The following is a 25,591-nucleotide window of genomic DNA, read 5'->3' as shown; positions in this document are numbered from 1 at the left end:
GCCCCATAAGCCACGCCCCCTGGACCCCTCCCTTGCATTAGCCACGCCCCCTCTTAAAGGGGCCGCGGGGACGAACAGCCCCGGCCCCCCCCCCCAAAGCCGCGGAGGCTGCAGAGCCACTGAGCCTTTATTGACAGCCCGGGGCTGCTCCTAGAGGTGGGGGGCCGGGGCCGCTGTGGGGCTGGGAGCGGCCGTAGGGCTGGAGGCTGCCGTGGGGCTGGAGGCTGCCGTGGGGCTGGGAGCTGCTGTGGGGCTGGAGGCTGCCGTGGGGCTGGGAGCTGCCGTGGGGCTGCTGGCCCCTGTGGTCCGGTCCCGCTCCTCCCAGAGGGTGACGCCATCGCAGGAGCAGACCTGCTTGGGGTTCTGGAAGAGTCCGGCTGCGCGGGCCACGACGCCGCAGGCCAGCCTGAAGGGGGGGGGGGGGGAAACGGGGGTGACGGGAGGTGGGGACGTGAGTAGCCCCTCTGGTCACACCCCCCCCCCCAAGTCCCCCCAGAGCACTCACCCCGGCCCTGAGTTCCCCGTCACCCGGGAGAGCGGGTGGGAGCCTCGGCCCAGGTCGTCCTCGCCCGCATCCACCACCACCGAGCGCCCGATGATGTCCCAGACCTGGCAGGACTCCCCAGCTGTAAGGATGGGGCTGGACCCCCTCCCCACAGCCGTGGGGCACAGCCCAACACACACCCCCCCCAAGCCATAGAACTGGGGTCAGACCCCATACACAGCCATGGGGAGCAGTCTGGACCCCCCCCTACAACCATAGAACTGGGCTCAGATCCCCCCACATCCATGGGGTGCAGCCTGGATCCCCACCATTGCCGCGGGTCCCAGCCTCACCTTCAGGCGTGAATCCTCCATGCGGAAGCTGGCTCTGCCCTCAGCATCAGCCCAGATGTTCCCCAGGTCCCCGACGTGCTGCAGTGGGGCAAGGGGCGGTATTAGGGGGGTTCAGGGGGTGTCCAGGAGCCCCCCCAACAACCCCATGGCCGCAGCTCACCCGGTGCTGGTCCTGGGGTCCCCCATGGTGCTCCCCATCGGGGTTAAAGTGTCCCCCGCAGCTGCAAAGAGGGGAGACACAGGGTGAACCCCGGGTGCCAGCCCCCTCAGCACCGCGGGGGGGGGGAGGAGAGGTTCCCGTGTGCCCCCCAGCCTCTTCTGTACCTGTCACAGGGCTGCGAGAGGTCCCCGAATTCATGGACGTGGAGCCCGTGGGGACCCGGGGGGAGCCCATCGACGGCTCCGTCCACCAGGCACCGCGTCGGGGAGACCTGCAGGAACCGCACCAGACCCCGCACGGCGCCGGGACCGGAGAGCGCGGCCACCGCCGCCCCCAGGCTCGCTGCGGGGGGAAGACATCAGCGCCCAAACACCCCCCACCCCAGTGCCCCCCTCCAACACCCGAACCCGCACTCACCGGCCTCAGAGCCCCCCATTCCCTTCAGCACCGCGCGGCGCCCCGAGCGCTCCAGCAGCTCCCGCACCCGCTCCGCAGCCACCGTGGTCTCCACCAGCACCGACTGCGCCTCCGGCCGCAGCTCCAGCAGCCGCACGCCTGCGGGGGACACCGGGTGACGGGGAAGGGAACCGGCTCGGGGACGGGGGAAGGACCCGCACTGGCAGGGGGGAACGGGGGCTCACCGGGGGCTCCGTCCAGCGCTGCCCGCACGGCGTCTGCACAGCTCCGGCACCGCATCTGCACCGCGAACTCCAGCTGCGGGACGGGGGTCAGCACCCGTGAGGGGTCCTGCACCCCTAAAACTGCCCTGCAAGGGGCCATGCACGCCCAAAACTGCTGCAACCGGGGCTCTGCACCCCTAAAACTGCTCTTAAAGGGGTCCTGCACCCCCTGAACTGCTGTAAATGGGGCTCTGCATTCCCAAAACTGCTCTTAAAGGGGTTCTGCACCCCTTGAACTGCTGTAAATGGGGCTCTGCACCCCCAAAATTGCTCTTGAAGGGGTCCTGCACCCCCTGAACTGCTGTAAATGGGGCTCTGCATCCCCAAAACTGCTCTTGAAGGGGTCCTGCACCCCCTGAACTGCTGTAAATGGGGCTCTGCACTCCCAAAACTGCTGCACAAGGGGTCCTGCACCCCCTGAACTGCTGTAAATGGGGCTCACCACCCCTAAAACTGCTCTTAAAGGGGTCCTGCACCCCTGAGCTGCTGTAAATGGCGCTCTGCACCCCCAAAACTGCTGTGCAAGGTGTCCTGCACCCCCTGAACTGCCCTGCAGTGAGTCCCGCATCCCCTGAACTGCTGTGACCGGGGCTCTGCACCCCTAAAACTGCTGCAACCGGGTCTTTGCACCCCCTGAACTGCCGTGAAAGGAGCCCTGCACCCCGTTAACTGCTATAACGGGGGCTCTGCACCCCTAAAAGTGCTGCGCAAGGGGTCCTACAGCTCCTGAAGTGCCCTACAAGGGGTTCTGCACCGAGAAAACTGCCCCGAAAGGGGTCCTGCACCCCGTAACGGCTCTAACCGGGGCTGTGCACCCCCTAAACTGCCCTGCAAGGGGCTCTGCACCCCTAAAACTGCTGTAACCGGGGCGCTGCACCCCTAAAAGTGCTGCGCAAGCAGCTCTGCACCCCCAAAGCTCCTGTAACGGGGGCTCTGCACCCTCAATCCCCCGAGGCCCGGACCCTGCTCCCCCAAACCCGGCTCTCGGGATCCTGCACCCCAGCCCCGCACCCCCGGAGCGGCTCTGACCCGGCAGCTGCTCCCGGTCGCTCCCGGTTCCGCCATGGCCGCGGACTCTGCACCCGGAACCACTCGCGAGAGCCACTGCGGGGCCCGGACCACCATGGCGACGGACCGGAAGTGGGTTTGTGAAAGGGGGAGGGATTTGTCGCTAGCACCACCTCCGGCGTCCTGTCGCCATGGCAACAGCGCGGTAGGCGGCTGGGCCCTACCGACGCCGGGAGGCGGGGTCTGGGGGCCCGGGGGGGGGAACACGAGCGGAGGGGTCCCCATAGGGGGGTGCAGAGCGCTTGTGGGGCGCTGTCCCGCACCCCTCCGCCAGCGTAGGGACTCCCGGAGCAACCCCCCCCCCAGCCCGGAGCCCCGAGCGCTACCGGAGCAGAACGGGGTCCCGCACCCCCCCCCACCGGGACCCAGCGGCCGCCGGTGCTGGGCTGGGACATCGGCGGGGACGAGAGCAAGGCCTTCCCCAGCGAGGCTCCGGTAGAACCCGCAGCGACCGCCGCGGATCTGCTGGCCCCGGCTGACACCGGCGGCGGCGGCGGCGGCAGCAGCAGCAGCAGCCCGGGCTCCGCTTCGATGATGACCTCGAGTTCGTCTCCGCCACCGGCTCCGGCTTTCTCCACTCTGTTTTCCACCTGCGCGGTGAGGAGAGGCCGGCGGAAGCCACGGAGCCTCACCGGGCGCCGGTACCGGCGTCAATGGAGCCGTACGAGAAGGGGCTGTTGAAACCGGCGCTGCCGGAGCAGGCACCGGCGGAGCTGGAGCAGCTGCAGAGCCGCCTGCACCGGCTCTGGGCCATGCCGGCAGTCCTGGAGCACGCGAGGCTGGCGATGGCGGTGACGTTCGGCACCGGCGAGGCGCTGGAGCGGCTGGAGGCGGCTCTGGGGGCTTGGGAAGCGGCAACCGATGGGGTCCTGCGGCGGGAGCTGCTGCTGGCCCAGCTGGAGGAGCACGGCCCCGACCCCGGCCGCTTCTTCCGCCGCGGCCCGGCGGCGGTAACGGCGCTGGCGGAGGAAGCGCGGAGCCGCGGGCGGCTGCAGACGGCGCTGACCCGCTGCGAGGAGCGGCTCGCGGAGGCGTTCCGGTACCTACGGGAGGGTTTCGGAATGCGGTGACGTTCCAGGACCCGACCCTGCGGTGAGAAGATGCGGCGGGACGTGGTGGAGATGCCGCGGCTCTCCAGGCTGCCGTTGTGGGGGGCCTGCAGCGGCCCCTCGGCCCGGCGGGTGCTGAAGTGCCGGGGTGTCAATAAAGAAGTGGGGTGTCCCCCTCTTCTGGGGGGGTCCGAGCACCCCCAGTCCAGGCACAACTGCTGCAAAAATACGTTTATTCACCCCCGAAACGAGTGTGACATGAGGGGGAGAAGAAGAGATCAGAGCTGAACATGAGGCACAGCAGCTCCTGGAGGGACAGGGACCCCCCTCTTTGTCCTTGTAGGGGGCAAAGGACCCCCCTCAAAACAAATAGGGGGACCCTCTTCTTGTAGGCAGTGCGATCCCCCCCTCATAGCAAAAAAAGGGGAGCCCCATGCTATAGGGAATTGGGACCCCCTTCTCGCTGGGAATGGGGGGACCTTCCCCACAGCAAACGGGGAGAAAGGGGACCCCCCCCCTTAGTCCTTGTAGGGAATGGGGGGACACCCCTCATCGCAAACAGGGAAACCCCCATCCTTGCAAAGAATGGGGACACCCCTCACACCGAAAGGAGGGGGACACCCCTTCTCCTAGCAGGGTCTGGTGACCTCCCCATGCAGGGGCTGCCCCCCACTCTCAAGTCCCCCAAAACCAGTGGCCAACACAAAGCCAGGGTCAGGTGTCCCCAAGAGGGACAGAGCCCCCCCAGCTCTTATGGGGGGGGGTCTCAGCCGAGCCCGTCCTTGACCTGCTGCACAATGCGTGCCCGCACTGCCCGGGCCTCGCTGGAGATGTGCCCTGGGGGCGCTGGGAGCGGGAGCTCGGGCTCGGTTTCGGGAGCGGGGCTCCCCTCGGGCAGCTCCAGAGGCATGTGCCTGCGCAGGGCGATGTTGTGCAGGATGCAACAAGCTAAGAAGATCTGGCAGACCTTCTGGGGCGCGTATTGCAGGCATCCCCGGCCCTTATCCAGGCAGCGGAACCGCAGCCGCAGCAGCGCCAGCGTCCGGCGCAGCGCTGCCAGCGCCTGGTGGTGCAGGGCGTTGTAGCGCTCCTCGGCCGCGCCGCGGGGCGCAGCGATCGGGGTCATCAGCCACGGCTTCAGCGGGTAGCTCCGGTCACCTGCGGAGGGACACGGGGGTCAGGGGGGGTGCGGGGAACCCCATGGGGGGTGATGGGCTGGGGGACATCCATGTACCCCCTGGGGTTTGGGGGTTCTCTGGGTCTGAGGGTTGCACCCAGCCACCCCTGAGACCGCCCCTCTCCCAGGTCATCCCCAGACACTGAGGTCTCAACTGAGAGAGAAAACCCTCTGGTGGTCCCCAGACCCATAGGGCTGCCCCAGACTTATGGGTCTTCCCTAGACCTGCAAATCACCCCCCTGCAGTCACCTGCAGACCCCAGATCATCCCTGAGACCTTCTGGCCACCCCCAGCCCCTCTGGCATCCCCCCAGATCACCCCCTTGCCCCACACCTCACCCAGCAGCCAGGCACCGTCGGGCCGAGCCCCCTCTAGCAGCCGAGCCAAGGCTGAATTCTCCAGGACGGTGGCGTTGGGGCAAGAACCAGGGAATTTGGCCACGACGTTGGTGATGGTGCCGGCGGCGTCGCACACCACCTGCATGTTCATGGAGTGGTAATTGCCGGCGTTGCGGTAGGCGGGTTCGTTCTCGGAGGGTGCCCGCAGCGCCACGTGCATGCTGCCCACCAGGCCCAGCACCCCGGGGAAGGCGCCGGCGGCCGTACCGGTGCGGCCCGGTGTCGGGAAGGTGATGTACCGCGCCGCCCGCCGCTGCAGGGCCTCCAGGAACTGCGCCAAGCAGTTGGACATGGCCGACTGGCTGATGCCAGTGCTGTCCCGCGTGGCCGTCTGGAAGGAGCCGGACGCTAGGAAGGTGAGGGCGGACGTCACCTTAACGGCCACAGGCAACGCGTGGCTGCGGCCCGTCAGGCTCTCCAGGTCGGCTCCCAGCTCACGGCACAGCCCGGCGATGGCGGCTTTGTCCAGCCGGTACCGCCGCAGCACCTGCTCCTCGCTCAGGTCCAGGAAGGAGCAGCGCGCCCGGTACACCCGGTGCTCGGGGTAGAACCGGCGCCGACGGCCTCGCTTACGGCGGGGCGATGGAACCAGCCCGGGCCCCCCCACGGGACCGGCCGGGGCCGCCTCTCCTGCCCCGGCACTGCGCTCCCGCACCCGCCGCAGCAGCAGCACCGAGTCCGACATGGCCCGGGGCGGGGCCAAGCCTTGAAGGGCGGGGCTAAAACAGGAGGGGCGGGGCTAAAGGCCGAAAGATGCTGTGCTGAGAGGGGCGTGGTCCGAGGGGGGCGTGGCTATGAAAGGGGCGTGGTATCGAGTGAAGAGGCGGAGCTCTAAAAGAGGGGCGTGGTTTGGTGGGGGGGCGGGGCCTATCGGCCAGGGAGGAAAAGGGGCGGGGCAGGGTCCGGTCGGTCCCGTTCCGGTCCCGGTCAGGGCGGGTGCTCCCGGTGAGCCCCGCGTGTCCCCGCCGCCTGCGCGCTCCGCCCGGCCCCGGTCCCGGCCCCGACCCCGGCCCCGCTGACCCCGCTCCTCCGCTGAGGCCGCTCCGACCCCGCCGGGCTCCGCAGCAACGCCAGGCCGTAGCCCAGCCCCCCCTCAGCCGCGATTGGCCACCGCTGCCGTCACGTGCTCGGGAAAGCCCCGCCTCCGGCACAGCGAGGCCCCGCGATTGGCAGGCAGGGCGGGCGGGCGCGCGCCGACGGTGACGTCATCCGCCGCGGCATCTCCGCCGTACCCCGCGGCTGTTCTACCAATCGTTTGTCTCGAGCCGAGCCAGCTCCGCCAATCAGCGCGCGGGGTGGGCGGGACGACGAGCGAAGGTGGAGCCGGAGCTGTCGCCATTTTGTCGCCGTCACCGTCCCGCCGAGGGGGAGCGCGGGGCCGCGGTGAGAACCGGGACGGGGCCGGGGAGGGGGGGGGTTCCTAAGCCGCGGGGTGCCCATGGGCGACCCTCGTGGTCCCGAGCCCTGCGGTGCCTCCCGCCCGGTGCGGGCAGCGGAGGGTCCGGGTCCTCGTTGGAGCCACCCGGTGAGACACGGTCCCGTTCCCCCCTCCTTCCGTTCCCCCCCGGTGCCAGGCTGTTCGAGATGGTGAAGCTGTTCATCGGGAACCTGCCGCGGGAGGCGACGGAGCAGGAGATCCGCTCCCTGTTCGAGCAGTACGGGAAGGTGCTGGAGTGCGACATCATCAAGAACTACGGCTTCGTGCACATCGAGGACAAGACGGCGGCCGAGGACGCCATCCGGAACCTGCACCACCACAAGCTGCACGGCGTCTGCATCAACGTGGAGGCCAGCAAGAACAAGAGCAAGGCCTCCACCAAGCTGCACGTGGGCAACATCAGCCCCGCCTGCACCAACCTGGAGCTGCGGGCTAAGTTCGAGGAGTACGGCCCCGTCATCGAGTGCGACATCGTCAAGGATTACGCCTTCGTGCACATGGAGCGGGCGGAGGACGCGGTGGAGGCCATCCGCGGGCTGGACAACACCGAGTTCCAAGGTGATCCGCGCCCGGGGAGACGGGGCTGGGAGCCCCGGGTGAAGCGGGGGCGGGGGGGGGGATGTGAGGTGGGAGCGGAGGGGGCAAGGGGAGCTCCCGCTCCGGTGTTGCTCCGCGACGGGTTTCCATGGACACGGAGCCGGAGCCGTGCTGGCCGCTCGCCGGGGGGCTTCTCGCGTGCCGTGAAGGGAAACCGGCTCCAGGCGGGCGAGCGTCCGATGTGCGGCTGCAGTGAGCGCCGTGCCCGGCCCCGGTGCTCGCGATGTTGGGGCTGTCCCCGGGGCTGGTGTCCTGGGGCTCGGCAGCGCTGCGTTTTGTACGGAAATGAGGAGATTTGTCCACAAAAGGGCAGGTTTGGTGCTAGCTCCGTGCCCAGGCCCTTGTGGTGCAGCCAGGACCTGCAGGGTTGGTTGTGCCGCCAGCAGGTTGGGAATGTAGGGCTGGAAAAAGGGGGGATAGAGGGAAAACTGGAGCTGGTGCTGGGCTGGCAGCGCCCAGCGGTGCTGGGTCGGTGTATTCCGTGTCTGGGTGCTGCCGGGGCGGCTCATGGTGGTGTCTGGAGCCGCAGTGATCCCCTGGATGTGGCTCCCTCCCTGCCCGCAGCGGCGTTGGGATCCCGGTGCTGGCGTTAACCGGAGCCTCTCCCCTCTCGCGTCTCTCCCCTCAAGGCAAGCGGATGCGCGTGCAGCTGTCCACCAGCCGGCTGCGGACGGCGCCCGGGATGGGAGACAAGAGCGGCTGCTACCGCTGCGGGAAGGAAGGGCACTGGTCTAAGGAGTGCCCGGTAGATCGCCCGGGGCAAGTGGCGGACTTTGCCGAGGCCTATAACGAGCAGTACGGAGCCGTGCGCACTCCCTACACCGCGGGCTATGGGGAGACCGTGTATTACGATGAGGCGTACGGCGGGATGGCCGACTACTACAAGCGCTACCGCGTCCGCTCCTACGCCACGGCCTCTGCGTACGACGCCTACGCGGAGCAGACCATGGCCCAGTACTCCCAGTACGCCCAGTACTCCCAGGTCCAGTCCTCGGCCATGGCGGCCACCACAGCCATGGCCAGTCGCATCCCCACCACCTTAGACGCGTACGATAGAGCTCTGCTGCCGACCCCGAGCGCGGCAGCCGCCGTCGCCGCTGCTGCTGCTACCGCTGCCGCGGCGGCCGCCTCCTCCACCTATTACGCCCGGGATAGAAGCCCCCTGCGCCGCACGGCCGCCGCGGCCACCACCGTCGGAGAGGCGTACACGTACGAGCGTGGGCAGCTGTCGCCGGTCTCCTCGGTGGCCCGGGCTTCCCTCTATGACCTGCAGCGGTTCGAGCGGGACCCGTATGGGGAGCGAGCGCGGTACTCTGCCTTTTGAGCCATAGGTGAGCGCCGCCGGAGCCCCCGGTGCTACCGACGGCGGAGCTCGGCTCCCACCTGTTGCCGCTGGCATTCACCAGGGATGCTCAGCAGATAACCGGGCACCGTGGCGGCCGTCAGGGCCTGTCCGGTGGTGCCGGTGCTGGCGGGTAACGGCTCTTTCCCCGGCAGGAGGCACCGCCGCGGTGGAGCACCGCGGAGCATTGGGGATGCGCCGCTGCCGCTGGAGCCCCCCCCCCCCTCCCTGGGACGCCGCTGCGTCAGGTCAGACGTGCCCCGGGCCGCCGCCGCCGTCACCGCCGTCGCCGCGCTCCCTCTCCCGTCACTGGGGCCGCGGGGGGGGGAGAACGCGGACCCCCCCCCTCCTCCTCTCGCACCGGAGCGGGCGCCGTCGCCACCGTCACCGCCGCGTCCCCGTCTGTCCGACCGTTCCGCCCCCAGCACCGCCGGCGGCCCCGGGCCCCCCTCTCACCTCTCTGCTCTCTTCCAGGTCCGGCGGCCTCGGATGGAGCCCGTGAGCCCCCTTTTTTTGTACGGAGCTTCCCCCTCACACCCCCCCCCCCCCGGGGCTTTGCTGCCCCTTCCCTATGGATTGGGACCCCCCTCACACACCCCTTTCCCTCCAGGGGGGTCCCCCCTCACCCTTTTCCCCCCATTTTCCAGCAAAATAAAGGTTTTCACTGACTCTCCTTGTGCGCTTCGTCCTTTCGGGGGGGAGGTGAAGGGGGGGGTCACCTCAGGACAAGGCTTAGGCTTGGGGACACCCCCCCCCGCTCCGTTCTCCATGCGGAACCATCGCGGCCGCTCACGGGGGCGACTCGGACCCTTTTTGGCGGCCGCGCTTTCTCTTTTGTATCCGCCCGGACTCTCGTTGCCAGCCGGGCTCCTGCGTCGTGACGTCAATTCCGGCGCGTCGCCGTCTCCTCAGCGACCATGGCGCTGAACGCGGGTGCGGGCGACCGCGACCTCCCCCCCCCCCCCTCTCCCTCGGGACCCTCCCGTTCCCGGCCCCTCCCCCCCTCCATCACCCCCTCCCCCTCCCCCCGTTGTCTCCGGTAACCGGTTCCACCCCCCCCCTCCCCCCCGGGACCCTCCCGTTCCCGGCCCCTCCCCCCCCATCTCCCCCTCCCCCCCCCGTCACCCCCTCCCCCCGTTGTCTCCGGTAACCGGTTCCCCCCCCCCATCCCCCGGGACCCTCCCGTTCCGGCCCCTCCCCCCATCTCCCCCCTCCCCCCTCCATCACCCCCTCCCCCCCGTTGTCTCCGGTAACCGGTTCCCCCCCCCCTCCCCCCCGGGACCCTCCCGTTCCCGGCCCCTCCCCCTCTATCACCCCCTCCCCCCGTTGTCTCCGGTAACAGGTTCCCCCCCCGGGACCCTCCCGTTCCCGGCCCCTCCCCCCCTCCATCACCCCCTCCCCCTCCCCCCGTTGTCTCCGGTAACCGGTTCCCCCCCTCCCCATCCCACCCGGGACCCTCCCGTTCCCGGCCCCTCCCCCCCTCCATCACCCCCTCCCCCCGTTGTCTCCGGTAACCGGTTCCCCCCCCCTCCCTTTGTCCGTGTCCCGCAGGCGCGGAGCCGGCCCCGGCCGCGGCGGAGCTGGAGGCCCGACGGGAGCGGCAGGAGTGGGTCAGCCGCGCCATGGGGCAGCTGCTGCTGAGGGGGTACCGGATGCTGGGCCGGTGCTGCCCCCACTGCGGGGTGCGCGATGGGGTGAACCGGGAGGGGGGGGAGCAGGGCGGGGATGGGAGAGGGGTTATGGGGTGGGAACGGAACCGGGGGGGGGGTGTGTTTGGGGCGGTGGGGCTGAGTTTGCGGCTCTGGGATGGGCCGTGGGGCCGGGTTTGGAGCTGTGGGGCTGGGTTTGTGTCTGGGTTTGTGTCTGGGTTGGGGGCTGTGGGGCCGGATTCGGGCCTGTGGGGCTGGGTTTGGAGCTGTGGGGCTGGATTCAGGGCTGTGGGGCCGGGTTGAGGGCTGTGGAGCCGGGTTGAGGGCTGTGGAGCTGTGTTGGGGGCTGTGGGGCTGGGTAGCACCTCTGGTGCCAGCTTCAGATATGTGGGGCCGGGTTGGGGGCTGTGGTTCCTAGTTGGGAGCTGTGGGGCCGGGTTGGGGGCTGTGGGGCCGGGTAGCGCCTCTGGGGCCAGGTTCGGAGCTGTGGGGCTGGATTCGGGGCTGTGGGGTCGGGTAGCGCCTCTGGCGCCAGGTTGGGAGATGTGGGGCTAGTTTTGGGGCTGTGGGGCTGTGTTCAGGGACTGGGGGGCCGGATTCGGGGCTGGGGGGCCAGGTTGGGGGCTGGGGGGCTGGGTTCAGGGCTGGGGGGCCGGGTTGGGGGCTGTGGGGCCGGGTTCGGGGCTGTGGGCCTGGATTCGGAGCTGTGGGGCTGGGCTTGGGGCTGTGGGGCTGGGTTCAGAAATGTGGGGCTGGATTCCTGGCTCTGGGGCAGGACTGTGGTTGGGTCTGTGGGGCTGGGAGTGGGGTTATGGGGCTGGGTCCGTGGTTATGGGGCTGGGTCCGTGGTTATGGGGCTGCCGAGGCTGTACTGACTCCCTCCCACTGCCATGTGCCCCTCTTCCACCCCCCCTCCAGACCATTCTGCTGCAAGACAAGGAGCAGAAGCTTCACTGCGTGTCCTGCCAGGACCTGGACTTCGACGGCGGCCCTGGTGGGGCTGGGAATTGGGTTGGGAATGGGGCTGATGGAGCCAGGGATGGGAATGGGAGGATTGGGGTGTTGGGAATAGGGGTGGGGCTGGAGCTGGGAATGGGGCTGATGGAGCCAGGGATGGGAATGGGAGGATTGGGGTGTTGGGAATAGGGGTGGGGCTGGAGCTGGGAATGGGGCTGGAGCTGGGAATGGGGCTGATGGAGCCAGGGATGGGAATAAGGGGGATTGGGGGGGTGGGGATGGGGCTGGGAATGGGGCTGATGGAGCCAGGGATGGGAATGGGGGCATTGGGGTGCTGGGAATAGGGATGGGGATGGGGCTTGAATGGGGCTGATGGAGCCAGGGATGGAGATGGGAGGTTGGGAATGGGGGGATTGGGGTGCTGGGAATAGGGGTAGGGATGGAGCTGGGAATGGGGCTGATGGAACCAAGGATGGGGATGGGAGGTTGGGAATGGGGGGATTGGGGTCCTGGGAGTAGGGGTAGGGATGGAGCTGGGAATGGGGCTGATGGAACCAAGGATGGGGATGGGAGGTTGGGAATGGGGGGATTGGGGTGCTGGGAATAGGGGTAGGGATGGAGCTGGGAATGGGGCTGATGGAACCAAGGATGGGGATGGGAGGCTGGGAATGGAGCTGGGATGGGGATGGGAGTCTGGGAATGGGGGTATTGGGGTGTTGGGAATAGGGGTGGGGATGGGGCTGGGAATGGGGCTGATGGAGCCTGGGATGGTGATGGGGGGATTGGGGTGCTGGGAATAGGGGTGGGGATGGAGCTGGGAATGGGGCTGATGGAGCCTGGGATGGTGATGGGGGGATTGGGGTGCTGGGAGTAGGGATGGAGATGGAGCTGGGAATGAGGATGATGGGAATGGGAGGCCGAGAAAGGGGGGTGTTGGGGGGGCTGGCTTGGGAATGGGGTCCTTTGGACAGGCTTGAGGGGGCTGGGAATGGGGCTGGGCACAAGGCTTGGAGCAGCGGGGGTCTCACCCTTCCCTCCCTCCCTCCCGCAGCACCGGAGCCCCCAACCTCCTCATCCCCTCCCGCCCCACGCCACCCGGCCCCTCCCCGGCCCGAACACTGCGAGGGGGCAGCCACGGGCTTACGGGGAGCCCCCCCCGGCCCCCCCGAGGCAGCAGCAGCGGCTGCGGTGGCCTTGGCACGCACGGCAGTGCTGGACAAGCTGGGCTGGGCGGCGCGGGAGCTGCCCCGCACCGCATCCACCGAGGGCAGCACCCAGCTCTGCGCCCTGGTGCGTGCCTGCGCCGAGGCCCTGGGGGGGCTGCAGGCGCTCGCCCCCCCCGGCAGCCCCCCATAAACGCTCTGAGAACCGCAGCCGCCTGCCCTGCGTCCCACACCTTTTTGGGGGTGGGGGGGGTGCAGATTTGGGGGTGCTATGGGGCTGAATGTATGGACTGGGGGGGGGTGTGCGCTGTGTGCACCGCGATTGCATTTATGGCCTGGGGGGGGGCAATATAGAGCCAAGAGCGGGGAGTTTATGGCCCTTGGGGGCAGATATATGGCTGGGGGGGGATATATGATGGGGGGGGATATATGATGGGGGGCGATATATGATGGAGGGGGGGATATATGATGGGGGGATATATGATGGAGGGGGGGATATATGATGGGGGGAGGATATATGATGGGGGGGCTATATGATGGAGGGGGGGCTATATGATGGGGGGGGATTTATGATGGGGGGGCTATATGATGGGGGGGAGGATATATGATGGATAGGGGGATATATGATGGGGGGATATATGAGGGGGGGCTATATGATGGAGGGGGGGCTATATGATGGGGGGGATATATGATGGAGGGGGAGGATATATGATGGGGGGATATATGATGGGGGGATATATGATGGGGGATATATGATGGGGGGGAGGATATATGATGGGGGGGATATATGAGGGGGGGCTATATGATGGAGGGGGATTTATGATGGGGGTATATATGATGGGGGGGGGGGGGATATATGATGGGGGTGGGCTGTAGTTTTAAGGCCCCGGGGGGGGGGGTATGAGGAAAGCACTTATATATAGGGCCCAATGTGGCTGTATGGCCCGGGGGGGGGCGGGTCTATGGCCTGGGGGGGGAAGCTCCTCCTGCCCTGCTCCGGCTTCAGTTTCCTGCCCGGGCGGGGCCGGGCCGCGCCCAGCGCGGGGGGGTGGGGGGGGGGGGTTGGTCCCGTTCTATGGGTCCCAAAGCCGGGTTCGGAAGGGGGGGTGGGGGGTAGGTGAGGAAAAATCAGCCCCGGAGCTGTCGGCAGCGGGTCCCGAACCCGCGGAGCTGTGGGGTTGGGGGGGGGGGGCGCCATGGGGTCGGTGTGGAAGCGGCTGCAGCGTGCGGGGAAGCGCGCGGCCAAAGTGCGGTTTGTGGCGACCTTCGAGGAGCTGCTGGTGGAGGGGGGCAGGAGCTGGTGAGACCCCCACGACCCCCCCTCCTCCCCTCCCCTCCCCCACGGACCCCCAAAACCCTCCCCCCCCCCCACGGGAACCCCCAAACTTTGCGGAACCTTCCAGCCCCCCACCTCCCCCCTCGTACCCCCCAAAACCCGCGGCATGTCCCAGCCCCCCCCCCCGTGATCCCCACCCCCCCCCCCTCGTACCCCCCAAAACCCGCGGCATGTCCCAGCCCCCCCCCCCCCCCTTCATCCCTCCCTATGGGGGTTTGCCCCATTGGAGGAGGGGGTCTCCAGGGGGTGACACGGGGGCTCCGCGCCCACTTCCCCCCACCCCCCCCGGCCGTGTTCCCGCTTTCGTTTTGAGTTAAAAATGTCCATAAATGGGGCCGGGAAACGGCGGCTCCGGGGCTAAAAATAGACCCCGGCCCCCCCTTCCCCCCCCCCCTCCCCCCGCAGGGGGTATCCGGTTTCTCCCCCCCCCCCCCCCCCCATCCCCAGAGCGCCCGCACCTGCCCATGGGGGGGGGGGGAGTCTCGCGCCCTATGGGGGGCCCCCCCCCCCTCCTTGGGGCGCGGCCCCGGAGGCGCTGGAGCAACGTGGGGTGACTCATGGGGGGGGCAGGGCCGTGGGGCCCGGGGGGGGGGGCGGCTATAGGGGATAGTGGGGTCTCTATGGGGCAGTGGGGCTGTTATAGGGACTGGAGCCGGGCCGGGTATAGGGGCAGCTATGGGGCTGCAGGGGGGTCAGTGTAGGGGTGCAATGAGCTTTACATAGGGGCAGCTCTGGGGCTGCAGGGGGGTCAGCGTAGGGGTGCAATGAGCTTTACATAGGGGCAGCTATGGGGCTGCAGGGGGGTCAGTGTAGGGGTGCAATGAGCTTTACATAGGGGCAGCTATGGGGCTGCAGGGGGGTCAGTGTAGGGGTGCAATGAGCTTTACATAGGGGCAGCTCTGGGGCTGCAGGGGGGTCAGCGTAGGGGTGCAATGAGCTTTACATAGGGGCTGCTATTGGGCTGTGGGGGGCTCAGTGTAGAGGTGCAATGAGCTTTACATAGGGGCAGCTATGGGGCTGCGGGGGGCTCAGTGTAGGGGTGCAATGAGCTTTATATAGGGCAGCTATGGGACTGCAGGGGGGTCAGTGTAGGGGTGCAATGAGCTTTACATAGGGGCAGCTATGGGGCTGCGGGGGGCTCAGTGTAGGGGTGCAATGAGTTTTACATAGGGGCAGCTATGGGGCTGCAGGGGGGTCAGTGTAGGGGTGCAATGAGCTTTACATAGGGGCAGCTATGGGGCTGCGGGGGGCTCAGTGTAGGGGTGCAGTGAGCTTTACATAGGGGCAGCTCTGGGGCTGCAGGGGGGTCAGTGTGGGGTGCAATGAAGTTTACATAGGGGCAGCTATGGGGCTGCAGGGGGGGTCAGTGTAGGGGTGCAATGAGCTTTACATAGGGGCAGCTATGGGGCTGCGGGGGGGTCAGTGTAGGGGTGCAATGAGCTTTACATAGGGGCAGCTATGGGGCTGCAGGGGGGTCAGTGTAGGGGTGCAATGAGCTTTACATAGGGGCAGCTATGGGGCTGCAGGGGGCTCAGCGTAGGGGTGCAATGAGCTTTACATAGGGGCAGCTATGGGGCTGCGGGGGGCTCAGTGTAGGGGTGCAATGAGCTTTACATAGGGGCAGCTATGGGGCTGCAGGGGGGTCAGTGTAGGGGTGCAATGAGCTTTACATAGGGGCAGCTATGGGGCTACAGGTGGTTCAGTATTGGGGTGCAGTGAGCTTTACATAGGGGCAGCTATGGGGCTGCAGGGGGGTCAGTGTAGGGGTGCAATGAGCTTTACATAGGGGCAGCTATGGGGCTGCAGGGGGGTCAGTATTGGGGTGCGGTATAATGGTGCCATGGGGTCTATATAGGGGCCACCATAGGGCTCCAAAGGGGTCACTGTAGGGGTGCAGGGGAGCAGCTATAGGGTTGCAAAGGGGTCTGTATAGGGGCTGCTATAGGGGCCGTTATGGAGCCGTTACCGTTATCTATGGGGCGGCCCCACAGCCCCACCCCGCACCCATGGGGCAGGAGGAGCCGCCCCACACCCTGTGGGGGGACTGGGGGCTGCCCCATAGGAATGGGGGGGGGTCCCAGCATCCCTGACCCCCCCCCCAGGCAGCCCCACAAGCTCACGGTGGTCTGGACCCGGCGCAACCGGAGGGTCTGCTCCAAGGTGCGCTGGGGGGGGGGACGGGACCCGTGGGGTTGGGGCTTCTATGAGGATCCATGGGGCTGGGCGATCAGTGGGGCAATGGGGAGGGGGTGTGAGGGGGGTTCTCTGGGGGGGGGGGGGGGGTGTCATTTATGGGGGGTCTATGGGGCGAGGGAATTTGAGGGGGACCGGGGGGGGGGGGGTCTTGGGGGGGCCTATGGGGGGATAAACAGGGGGTCTAGGGGGGTCTGTGGGGGTTATGGGGCTGTCTATGGGGTCTATGAGGGTTATGGGGAGGTCTATGGTGGTTATGGGGCTATGGGGGTTATGGGGGGGTCTATGGGGGTTATGGGGCTGTCTATGGGGTCTGTGGGGGTTATGGGGCTGTCTATGGGGGTTATGGGGGGGTCTATGGGGGTTATGGGGATGTCTATGGGGGTTATGGGGCTGTCTATGTTGGTTATGGGGGTTATTGGGCTGTCTATGGGGTCTGTGGGGGTTATGGGGCTGTCTATGGGGGTTATGGGGGGTCTATGGGGTTTATGGGGATGTCTATGGGGGTTATGGGGGGTCTATGGGGGTTATGGGGATGTCTATGGGGGTTATGGGGGGGTCTATGGTGGTTATGGGGCTGTCTATGGGGTCTTATGGGGGTTATGGGAGGGTCTATGGTGGTTATGGGGCTTTCTATGGGTTCTATGGGGGTTATGGGGATGTCTGTGGGGTCTATGGGGGGTCTATGGGGGTTATGGGGCTGTCTATGGGGTCGTATGGGGGTTATGGGGTTATGGGGCTATGGTGGTTATGGGGCTTATGGGGATGTCTATGGGGGTTATGGGGAGGTCTATGGTGGTTATGGGGCTATGGGCTCTATGGGGGTTATGGGGGGGGTCTGTGGGGGTTATGGGGCTGTCTATTGGGTTTATGGGGGTCATGGGGCTGTCTATGGGGGTTATGGGAGGGTCTATGGGGGTTATGGGGGGTCTATGGGCGGTCTATGGTGGTTATGGGGCTGTCTGGGGGGGGGGGTGTGGTTGGGGTCTCTGGGGCCAGGGGTGGCTGACGGGGGGTGCAGCCCCACAGCTGGCAGCCGGGCATCGAGAACCCGTACCGGGGCATGGTCGTCTGGGTGGTCCCTGAGAGCATCGAGGTGGTCGTCACCCTCTACCGGGTGCGTGTCCCCGGCCCCCCCCACACCGTGTCCCCTCCTATGGGGTCCCTATGGGGTCCCCACTCCTGTCCCATGTCCCCCCCACACACCGTGTGCTCATGGGACCTCCCCCGCCCCCCAGGACCCCCATGCCACCACCTACGATGACAAGGAGTGGAGCTTCCTCATCGAGAACGTGAGTCCCCATGGGGGGGCCCTTGGGGATGGGGGGGGTCCTTTTGGGGCTCCCCTAGGGGATGTGGGGGGGCGTCCCATAATAGAGAGGGGACCCTTGGTTGGGGGGTCCGTGTGGGAGATGGGGATCCCCTGTTGGGGGTCCCTAGGAGATGGGCATCCTCTGGGGCAGGGGGTCTTGATGGGGGTCCCCTATTAGGGATCCCCTGGGGCACATGGGGGGCCCATGGGAGATGGGCTCCTATTGGGGGTCCCCTGTTGGGGTCCCCTGGGTGATGGGGTCAAATTGGGGGTGCCCTATTGGGGTTCCCCCGTTGGGGTCCCCTGGGTGATGGGGTCAAATTGGGGGTGCCCTATTGGGGTTCCCCAGTTTGGGTCCCCTGGATGATGGGCTCCTATTGGGGTTCCCCATTGTGGCTCCTATTGGGGGTCCTCTCTTGTGGTCCTCTGGGTGATGGGGTCCTATTGGGGGTCCCCATTGTAGCTCCTATTGGGGTTCCCCATTGTGGCTCCTATTGGGGTTCCCCATTGTATCTCTTATTGGGGTCCCCATTGTGGCTCCTCTTGGGGTTCCCCATTGTGGCTCCTATTGGGGGTCCTCTCTTGTGGTCCTCTGGGTGATGGGGTCCTATTGGGGGTCCCCATTGTAGCTCCTATTGGGGTCCCCCATTGTGGCTCCTATCGGGGTTCCCCATTGTGGCTCCTATCGGGTCCCCCATTGTGGCTCCTATCGGGGTTCCCCATTGTGGCCCCTGTTGGGGTTCCCCTCTTGGGGTCCCCTGGGTAATGGGGTCCTATCGGAGTCCCCATTGTGGCTCCTATTGGGGGTTGCCCTATTGGGAGTCCCCATTGTGGCTCCTATCGGGGTCCCCATTGTAGCTCCTGTCGGGGTTCCCCATTGTGGCTCCTATTGGGGGTGCCCTATTGGGATTCCCCATTGTGGCTCCTATCGGGGTTCCCCATTGTGGCTCCTATCGGGTTCCCCATTGTGGCTCCTTTTGGTGTCCCTATTGTGGTCCCCCATTGTGGCTCCTATCGGGGTCCCCATTGTGGCTGCTATTGGGGGTGCCCTATTGCTGTTTCCCATTGTGGCTCCTATTGGGGTCCCCATTGTGGCTCCTATTGGGTTCCCCATTGTGGCTCCTATCGGGGTTCCCCATTGTGGCTCCTATCGGGTTCCCCATTGTGGCTCCTTTTGGTGTCCCTATTGTGGTCCCCCATTGTGGCTCCTATCGGGGTCCCCATTGTAGCTCCTATCGGGGTCCCCATTGTGGCTGCTATTGGGGGTGCCCTATTGCTGTTTCCCATTGTGGCTCCTATCGGGGTCCCCATTGTGGCTCCTATTGGGGGTGCCCTATTGCTGTTCCCCATTGTGGCTCCTATTGGGGTCCCCATTGTGGCTCCTTTTGGTGTCCCTATCGGGGTTCCCCATTGTGGCTCCTATTGGGGGTGCCCTATTGCTGTTCCCCATTGTGGCTCCTATCGGGTCCCCATTGTGGCTCCTATTGGGGTCCCCATTGTGGCTCCTATTGCTGTTCCCCATTGTGGCTCCTATCGGGGTCCCCATTGTGGCTCCTATCGGGGTTCCCCATTGTGGCTCCTATCGGGTCCCCCATTGTGGCTCCTATCGGGCTCCCCATTGTGGCTCCTATTGGGGTTGCCCTATTGGGGTTCCCCATTGTGGCTCCTATCGGGGTCCCCATTGCAGCTCCTCTCGGGGTTCCCCATTGTGGCCCCTTTTGGGGTTCCCCATTGTGGCTCCTATCGGGGTCCCCATTGTGGCTCCTATCGGGGTTCCCCATTCTGGCTCCTTTTGGGGACCCTATTGGGGTTCCCCATTGGGGTTCCCCATTGTGGATCCTATTGGGGTTCCCCATTGTGGCTCCTATCGAGGTTCCCCATTGTGGCTCGTTTTGGGGTCCCTATTGCTGTTCCCCATTGTGGCTCCTATCGGGTCCCCATTGTGGCTCCTATTGGGTTCCCCATTGTGGCTCCTCTCGGGGTTCCCCATTGTGGCTCCTATTGGGATCCCCATTGTGGCTCCTATTGGGGTGCCCTATTGCTGTTCCCCATTGTGGCTTCTATTGGGATCCCCATTGTGGCTCCTATTGGGGGTGCCCTATTGCTGTTCCCCATTGTGGCTCCTATCGGGTTCCCCATTGTGGCTCCCTTTGGGGTTCCCCATTGTGGCTCCTATTGGGTTCCCCATTGCGGGTCCTCTCGGGGTCCCCATTGTGGCTCCTTTTGGGGACCCTATTGGGGTTCCCCATTGGGGTTCCCCATTGTGGCTCCTATCGGGCCCCCATTGTGGCTCCTATCGGGGTTCCCATTGTGGCTCCTATTGGGGGTGCCCTATTGCTGTTCCCCATTGTGGCTCCTATTGGGTTCCCCATTGCAGCTCCTCTCGGGGTTCCCCATTGTGGCTCCTATTGGGATCCCCATTGTGGCTCCTATCGGGTTTCCCCATTTTGGCTCCTATTGGGATCCCCATTGTGTCTCCTATTGGGGTCCCCCATTGTGGCTCCTTTTGGTGTCCCTATCGGGGTTCCCCATTGCAGCTCCTCTCGGGGTTCCCCATTGTGGCTCCTGTCGGGATCCCCATTGTGGCTCCTATCGGGGTTCCCATCGTGGCTCCTATCAGGATCCCCATTGTGGCTCCTATCGGGGTTCCCATTGTGGCTCCTATTGGGGGTGCCCTATTGGGGTTCCCCATTGTGGCTCCTATTGAGGGTGCCCTATTGCTGTTCCCCATTGTGGCTCCTATCGGGTTCCCCATTGTGGCTCCTATTGGGGTTCCCCATTGTGGCTCCTATCGGGGTTCCCATTGTGGCTCCTATTGGGGGTGCCCTATTGGGTCCCCATTGTGGCTCCTATCGGGGTCCCCATTGTAGCTCCTATCGGGGTCCCCATTGTGGCTCCTATTGGGGGTGCCCTTTTGCTGTTCCCAATTGTGGCTCCTATTGGGGTCCCCATTGTGGCTCCTATTGGGGGTGCCCTATTGCTGTTCCCCATTGTGGCTCTTATCGGGGTTCCCATTGTGGCTCCTTTTGGGTGTGCCCTACTGCTGTTCGCCATTGTGGCTCCTTTTGGGGTTCCCCATTGTGGCTCCTATCGGGGTCCCCATTGTGGCTCCTTTTGGGGACCCTATTGGGGTTCCCCATTGTGGCTCCTATTGGGGTTCCCCATTGTGGCTCCTATCGGGCCCCCATTGTGGCTCCTATTGGGTTCCCCATTGTGGCTCCTATCGGGCCCCCATTGTGGCTCCTATCGGGGTTCCCATTGTGGCTCCTATTGGGGGTGCCCTATTGCTGTTCCCCATTGTGGCTCCTCTCGGGGTTCCCCATTGTGGCTCCTATTGGGATCCCCATTGTGGCTCCTATCAGGTTTCCCCATTTTGGCTCCTATTGGGATCCCCATTGTGTCTCCTATTGGGGTCCCCCATTGTGGCTCCTTTTGGTGTCCCTATCAGGGTTCCCCATTGTGGCTCCTCTCAGGGTTCCCCATTGCAGCTCCTCTCGGGGTTCCCCATTGTGGCTCCTGTCGGGATCCCCATTGTGGCTCCTATCGGGGTTCCCATCGTGGCTCCTATCAGGATCCCCATTGTGGCTCCTATCGGGGTTCCCATTGTGGCTCCTATTGGGGGTGCCCTATTGGGGTTCCCCATTGTGGCTCCTATTGAGGGTGCCCTATTGCTGTTCCCCATTGTGGCTCCTATCGGGTTCCCCATTGTGGCTCCTATTGGGGTTCCCCATTGTGGCTCCTATCGGGGTCCCCATTGTGGCTCCTATTGGGGGTGCCCTATTGGGTCCCCATTGTGGCTCCTATCGGGTTCCCCATTGTGGCTCCTATCGGGGTCCCCATTGTAGCTCCTATCGGGGTCCCCATTGTGGCTCCTATTGGGGGTGCCCTTTTGCTGTTCCCAATTGTGGCTCCTATTGGGGTCCCCATTGTGGCTCCTATTGGGGGTGCCCTATTGCTGTTCCCCATTGTGTCTCCTATCGGGTTCCCCATTGGGGTCCCCTCTGACCCCCCCTTCCCCCCGCAGGAGTCCCGGGGCCGCCGCTCCGTGGTTGCGGGGGCTCCGCTGGACCTGGGCCGCCTGGGGGGGGCGGCGGCGGCGGCGGGGGGGGGGCCGCTGGCTCTGTCCCTGTCCCTGCGGCCCCGCTCCCGTAGGGTGGCGGCCGCGAACCTGCGCCTGCGGCTCAGCGCCAGCGTCCTGCACGAGGGGCACCCAACGTGAGCGGCACCGGGGGGCACGGGGGGCTTGGGGGGCACTGGGGGGGCTTGGGGATATGGGGGGCACTATGGGGGGCTTGGGGACATGGGGGGCACTTAGGGGGGCTTGGGGATATGGGGGGCTTGGGGACATGGGGGGCACTAGGGGGGCTTGGGGACATGGGGGGCTTGGGGACATGGGGGGCACTGTGGGGGGTTTGGGGACATGGGGGGGCTTGGGGACATGGGGGGCTTGGGGACATGGGGGACACTATGGGCGGCTTGGGGACAATGGAGGCTTGGGGACATGGGGGGCACTAGGGGGGGCTTGGGGACATGGGGGGCTTGGGGACATGGGGGGCACTTAGGGGGGCTTGGGGATATGGGGGGCTTGGGGACATGGGGGGCACTAGGGGGGCTTGGGGATAATGGAGGCTTGGGGACATGGGGGACACTTAGGGGGGCTTGGGGACATGGGGGGCTTGGGGACATGGGGGGCACTGGGGGGGGCATGGGGGACACTAGGGGGGGACTTGGGGACCTGGGGGGCACTAGGGGAGGCTTGGGGACAATGGAGGCTTGGGGACATGGGGGGCACTAGGGGGGGTTGGGGACATGGAGGCTTGGGGACATGGGGGGCACTGTGGGGGGTTTGGGGACATGGGGGGCTTGGGGACATGGGGGACACTATGGGGGGCTTGGGGACATGGGGGGCTTTGGGACATGGGGGACACTATGGGCAGCTTGGGGACATGGGGGGCACTAGGGGGGGCTTGGGGACAATGGAGGCTTGGGGACATGGGGGGCACTAGGGGGGTGGGGACATAGGGGGCTTGGGGACATGGGGGCACTAGGGGGGGTTGGGGACATGGGGGCTTGGGGACGTTATGGGGAGCTTGGGGACATGGGGGGCACTATGGGGGGCTTGGGGATATGGGGGACATTATGGGGGGTTTGGGGACATGGGGGACATTATGGGGTCTTGGGGACATGGGGGACATTATGGGGGGCTTGGGCATGGGGACCACTATGGGGGCCTTGGGGGACACTATGGGGGGCTTGGGGACCTGGGGGGCTTGGGGACATGGGGGACGCAATGCATGTCACATGTGTGTTCCATGCGTGCCACATGTGTGTCCCATGTGTGTCCCATGCGTGTGCCATGTGTGTGCCGTGTGTGCCCTGTGCCATGCATGCCACAGCTGTGTGCCATGGGTGTAACATGTGTGTGCCATGTGTATGCCACACATGTGCCATGTATGTGCCATGCATGTGGCACATGCGTGTGCCGTGCGTGTGTCACGTGCGTGGGCCATGCGTGCCACACGTGTGTGCCTTGCGTATCATGTGTGTGCCACGTGTGTGCCATGTGTGTGCCACATGCATACCACATGCGTATGCCATGTGTGTGCCATGCGTGTGCCCTGTGCCATGCGTGTCACACGTGTGTGCCGTGTGTGTCACACATGTGTGCCATGCGTGTTACATGTGTGTGACATATGTGTGGCACGCGTGTGCCATGTGTGTGCCACATGCGTGTGCCATATGTGTGCCATCTGTATGCCATGTGTGTGCCATGCATATGCCATGCGTGCCACATGTGTCCCATGTGTGTCCTATGTGTGTGCCTTGTGCCATGCGTGTCACATGTGCGTGCCATGCATGTGCCGTGTGTGCCCTGTGTGTGCCATGCGTGCCACATGTGTGTGCCATGCATATGCTGTGTGTGCCATGCGTGTCAGACGTGTGCCATGCATGTGCCGTGTGTGCCCTGTGTGTGCCATGTGTGTCACATGTGTGTGCCCTGTGTGTGCCATGCGTGTCACACGTGTGTGCCATGTGTGTGCCCTGTGTGTCACACGTGTGTGCCGTGCGTGTGCCATGTGTGTGCCATGTGTGTCACACGTGTGTGCCCTGTGTGTGCCATGCGTGTCACACGTGTGTGCCATGCGTGTCACATGTGTGCCCTGTGTGTGCCATGCGTGTCACACGTGTGTGCCCTGTGTGCCATGTGTGTCACACGTGTGTGCCATGTGTGTGCCATGTGTGTGCCATGCGTGTCACACGTGTGTGCCATGTGTGTGCCCTGTGTTTGCCACGCATGTCACACGTGTGTGCCATGTGTGTCACACGTGTGTGGCCTGTGTGTGCCCTGTGTGTGCCATGTGTGTCACACGTGTGTTCCCTGTGTGCGCCATGTGTGTCACACGTGTGTTCCCTGTGTGCGCCATGTGTGTCACACGTGTGTGCCCTGTGTGTGCCCTGTGTGTGCCATGTGTGTCACACGTGTGTTCCCTGTGTGCGCCATGTGTGTCACACGTGTGTTCCATGCGTGTGCCCTGTGTTTGCCACGCGTGTCCCACGTGTGTGCCATGCGTGTGCAGGGACGAGGACATGCAGAGCGTCGCGAGCCTGCTGAGCCGCCCGGGGGACGTGGCCGACCTGGGTGACTTTGAGAGCGACCCCGAGGAGGAGGAGGAGCCTCGAGGGGGGCCCCCCCCTGCCCCAGCCCCCCGAGGTGGCCCCATCAGCCCCCCAACACCCCCCCATCGCTCCCCATCACCCCCCCATCGCCGCCCCCCCCATTGCCCCCCTTCGCCATTTCCCCCCCACTGCCAAGGGGGTGCCCTGACACCCCCCCCCCCGTACCCCAGAGTCCCCCCGAGAGCTGCAGGCGTTGCCTGAAGAGGAGGAGGTGGAGGAAGAGCCCAAGCCCCCCCCCTCACGCACAGGTGGGTTTTGGGGGGGCTTGGGGGGGGGGATCAGGACTCTCAGCCCCCCCCCCCCCCCAAGTGTCCCTGACCCGTGTCTCCTGCAGGGCCCCCCATAAAGGAAGGTGATTGTGGGGATCCCCCCACACTGGGGGTACAAAGGGCCCCCCCCGGCCCTGGGGGTGAACAACCCCCACCCCAAAAGATGGACGTGGTGAGTGGGGCTGGGGAGGCTCGGGGACTCCTATGGGGGGGGCTGGGGTCACCTTAGGGGGCTTGGGCACCCTCTATAGGGGGTGAGGCTTGGGGTCCTCTATGGGTGGGAGCAGGGGGTTCAGTGACCAAGTGAATGGGGGGGGTCACCATTGCTGGGGGGTGTTTGGGGACCCCATCCTTGCTGGGGGGGGGCTGCCCATAGGGGCTGGGGGCACCCTGCACACCCATCCTTTCCCCTGGGGGGGTCCCATAGGGGCTGGGGTCACCCCATGCACCCATCCTTGCTCTGGGGGGGTCCCATAGGGGCTGGGGTCACCCCCATCCTTGTTGGGGGGGTTCCCATAGGGGCTGGGGTCACCCCATGCACCCATCCTTGCTCCGGGGGGGTCCCATAGGGGCTGGGGTCACCCCCATCCTTGTTGGGGGGGTTCCCATAGGGGCTGGGGGCACCCCATGCACCCAACCCTGCTGGGGGGGGCTCCCATAGGAGGTGGGGGCGCCCCATGCACCCATCCCTGCTAGGGCGGGGGGGGTGTCTCCCATAGGGGCTGGGGGCACCCTGCGCACCCATCCTTGCTCGGGGGGGGGGTCCCATAGGAGGTGGTGGCACCCCATGCACCCATCCCTGCTCGGGGGGGTCCCATAGGGGCTGGGGTCACCCCCATCCTTGCTGGGGGGGGTCCCATAGGAGGTGGTGGCACCCCATGCACCCATCCCTGCTGGTGGGGTGGGGCTCCCATAGGGACTGGGGGCACCCTGCGCACCCATCCTTGCTCTGGGGGGGTCCCATAGGAGGTGGTGGCACCCCATGCACCCATCCTTGCTCAGGGGGGGTCCCATAGGAGGTGGTGGCACCCCATGCACCCATCCTTGCTCAGGGGGGGTCCCATAGGAGGTGGGGGCACCCTGCGCACCCATCCCTGCTCGGGGGGGAGGTCCCATAGGAGGTGGGGGCACCCCATGCACCCATCCCTGCTCGGGGGGGGGGTCCCATAGGAGGTGGTGGCACCCCATGCACCCATCCTTGCTCAGGGGGGGTCCCATAGGAGGTGGGGGCACCCCATGCACCCATCCCTGCTGGTGTGGGGTGTGGGGTGTGGGGGGGGCTCCCAT

The 25,591-nt window shown here is 65.9% G+C and overlaps 5 protein-coding genes across 8 annotated transcripts in view; 3 read left to right on the top strand and 2 right to left on the bottom strand.

Annotated features, from left to right (window-relative positions):
• Positions 1-25,591, top strand: part of EHBP1L1 (EH domain binding protein 1 like 1) — a 73,456-nt gene that overhangs the window by 38,296 nt on the left and 9,569 nt on the right. The window contains exons 2-9 of the mRNA XM_062637169.1: positions 13,646-13,816; positions 15,955-16,012; positions 17,067-17,162; positions 17,284-17,337; positions 21,382-21,572; positions 23,936-24,069; positions 24,206-24,283; positions 24,370-24,476. Of these exons, the coding sequence (XP_062493153.1) occupies positions 13,713-13,816; positions 15,955-16,012; positions 17,067-17,162; positions 17,284-17,337; positions 21,382-21,572; positions 23,936-24,069; positions 24,206-24,283; positions 24,370-24,476 (822 nt within the window). The 5' untranslated portion in view covers positions 13,646-13,712. The remainder of the gene's footprint in view (positions 1-13,645; positions 13,817-15,954; positions 16,013-17,066; positions 17,163-17,283; positions 17,338-21,381; positions 21,573-23,935; positions 24,070-24,205; positions 24,284-24,369; positions 24,477-25,591) is intronic.
• On the bottom strand, positions 110-2,854 carry CCS (copper chaperone for superoxide dismutase). Of its 2 annotated transcripts, XM_062637164.1 has the most exons (8): positions 2,707-2,854; positions 1,639-1,711; positions 1,415-1,552; positions 1,162-1,339; positions 998-1,058; positions 838-915; positions 506-609; positions 110-406 (listed from the first exon to the last, which is right to left on the bottom strand). In XM_062637164.1, the coding sequence occupies exons 1-8, from the start codon at positions 2,800-2,802 to the stop codon at positions 151-153; spliced, it is 984 nt and encodes a 327-aa protein (XP_062493148.1). In that variant the 5' UTR covers positions 2,803-2,854; the 3' UTR covers positions 110-150. The 2 variants fall into 2 exon arrangements, with proteins under 2 accessions (XP_062493148.1, XP_062493150.1); XM_062637166.1 differs by lacking the exon at positions 506-609.
• Positions 4,042-6,110, bottom strand: LOC134173305 (putative nuclease HARBI1). Its single transcript, XM_062637153.1, has 2 exons — positions 5,311-6,110; positions 4,042-4,952 (listed from the first exon to the last, which is right to left on the bottom strand). Exons 1-2 carry the CDS (start codon positions 6,053-6,055, stop codon positions 4,561-4,563), a joined length of 1,137 nt encoding a protein of 378 aa, XP_062493137.1. The 5' UTR covers positions 6,056-6,110; the 3' UTR covers positions 4,042-4,560.
• LOC134173306 (RNA-binding protein 4B-like) lies at positions 6,600-9,416 on the top strand. Of its 3 annotated transcripts, XR_009968201.1 has the most exons (5): positions 6,624-6,753; positions 6,945-7,366; positions 8,035-8,736; positions 8,903-8,995; positions 9,222-9,416. XR_009968201.1 is itself a non-coding variant. In XM_062637154.1 (4 exons), exons 2-3 carry the CDS (start codon positions 6,955-6,957, stop codon positions 8,727-8,729), a joined length of 1,107 nt encoding a protein of 368 aa, XP_062493138.1. In that variant the 5' UTR covers positions 6,600-6,753; positions 6,945-6,954; the 3' UTR covers positions 8,730-8,736; positions 8,903-9,416. The 3 variants fall into 3 exon arrangements, 2 of the variants coding, with proteins under 2 accessions (XP_062493138.1, XP_062493140.1); XM_062637154.1 differs by having other exon boundaries at positions 6,600-6,753; positions 8,903-9,416; XM_062637156.1 differs by lacking the exons at positions 8,035-8,736; positions 8,903-8,995.
• Positions 9,579-12,726, top strand: ZNRD2 (zinc ribbon domain containing 2). The gene is made up of 4 exons (XM_062637167.1): positions 9,579-9,680; positions 10,299-10,429; positions 11,315-11,390; positions 12,405-12,726. Exons 1-4 carry the CDS (start codon positions 9,665-9,667, stop codon positions 12,707-12,709), a joined length of 528 nt encoding a protein of 175 aa, XP_062493151.1. The 5' UTR covers positions 9,579-9,664; the 3' UTR covers positions 12,710-12,726.

The sequence above is a fragment of the Pezoporus occidentalis genome, unplaced genomic scaffold, assembly GCF_034315485.1.
Source record: "Pezoporus occidentalis ecotype Australia unplaced genomic scaffold, CSIRO_AGI_Poc_V1 ctg506, whole genome shotgun sequence".
In the NCBI taxonomy this organism is placed as follows: domain Eukaryota; kingdom Metazoa; phylum Chordata; class Aves; order Psittaciformes; family Psittacidae; genus Pezoporus; species Pezoporus occidentalis.
This window is presented reverse-complemented; position numbering and strand designations above follow the sequence as displayed.

Bases quoted from the DNA above. Each gene is read 5' to 3' on its own strand.
- ZNRD2 (XM_062637167.1), top strand. The intron at 10,430-11,314 runs GTGCGCGATGGG...CCCCCCCTCCAG, and splicing joins GGTGCTGCCCCCACTGCGGG to ACCATTCTGCTGCAAGACAA. The intron at 11,391-12,404 runs GTGGGGCTGGGA...TCCCTCCCGCAG, and splicing joins GGACTTCGACGGCGGCCCTG to CACCGGAGCCCCCAACCTCC.
- CCS (XM_062637164.1), bottom strand. From the start codon at position 2,802: ATGGTGGTCCGGGCCCCGCAGTGGCTCTCGCGAGTGGTTCCGGGTGCA. The intron at 1,712-2,706 runs GTCAGAGCCGCT...CCCGTCCCGCAG, and splicing joins CGACCGGGAGCAGCTGCCGG to CTGGAGTTCGCGGTGCAGAT. The intron at 1,059-1,161 runs GTACAGAAGAGG...CCCTCTTTGCAG, and splicing joins CTCTCGCAGCCCTGTGACAG to CTGCGGGGGACACTTTAACC.
- LOC134173305 (XM_062637153.1), bottom strand. From the start codon at position 6,055: ATGTCGGACTCGGTGCTGCTGCTGCGGCGGGTGCGGGAGCGCAGTGCC. The intron at 4,953-5,310 runs GTGAGGTGTGGG...GTCCCTCCGCAG, and splicing joins CGACGGTGCCTGGCTGCTGG to GTGACCGGAGCTACCCGCTG.
- LOC134173306 (XM_062637154.1), top strand. From the start codon at position 6,955: ATGGTGAAGCTGTTCATCGGGAACCTGCCGCGGGAGGCGACGGAGCAG. The intron at 7,367-8,034 runs GTGATCCGCGCC...TCTCCCCTCAAG, and splicing joins GGACAACACCGAGTTCCAAG to GCAAGCGGATGCGCGTGCAG.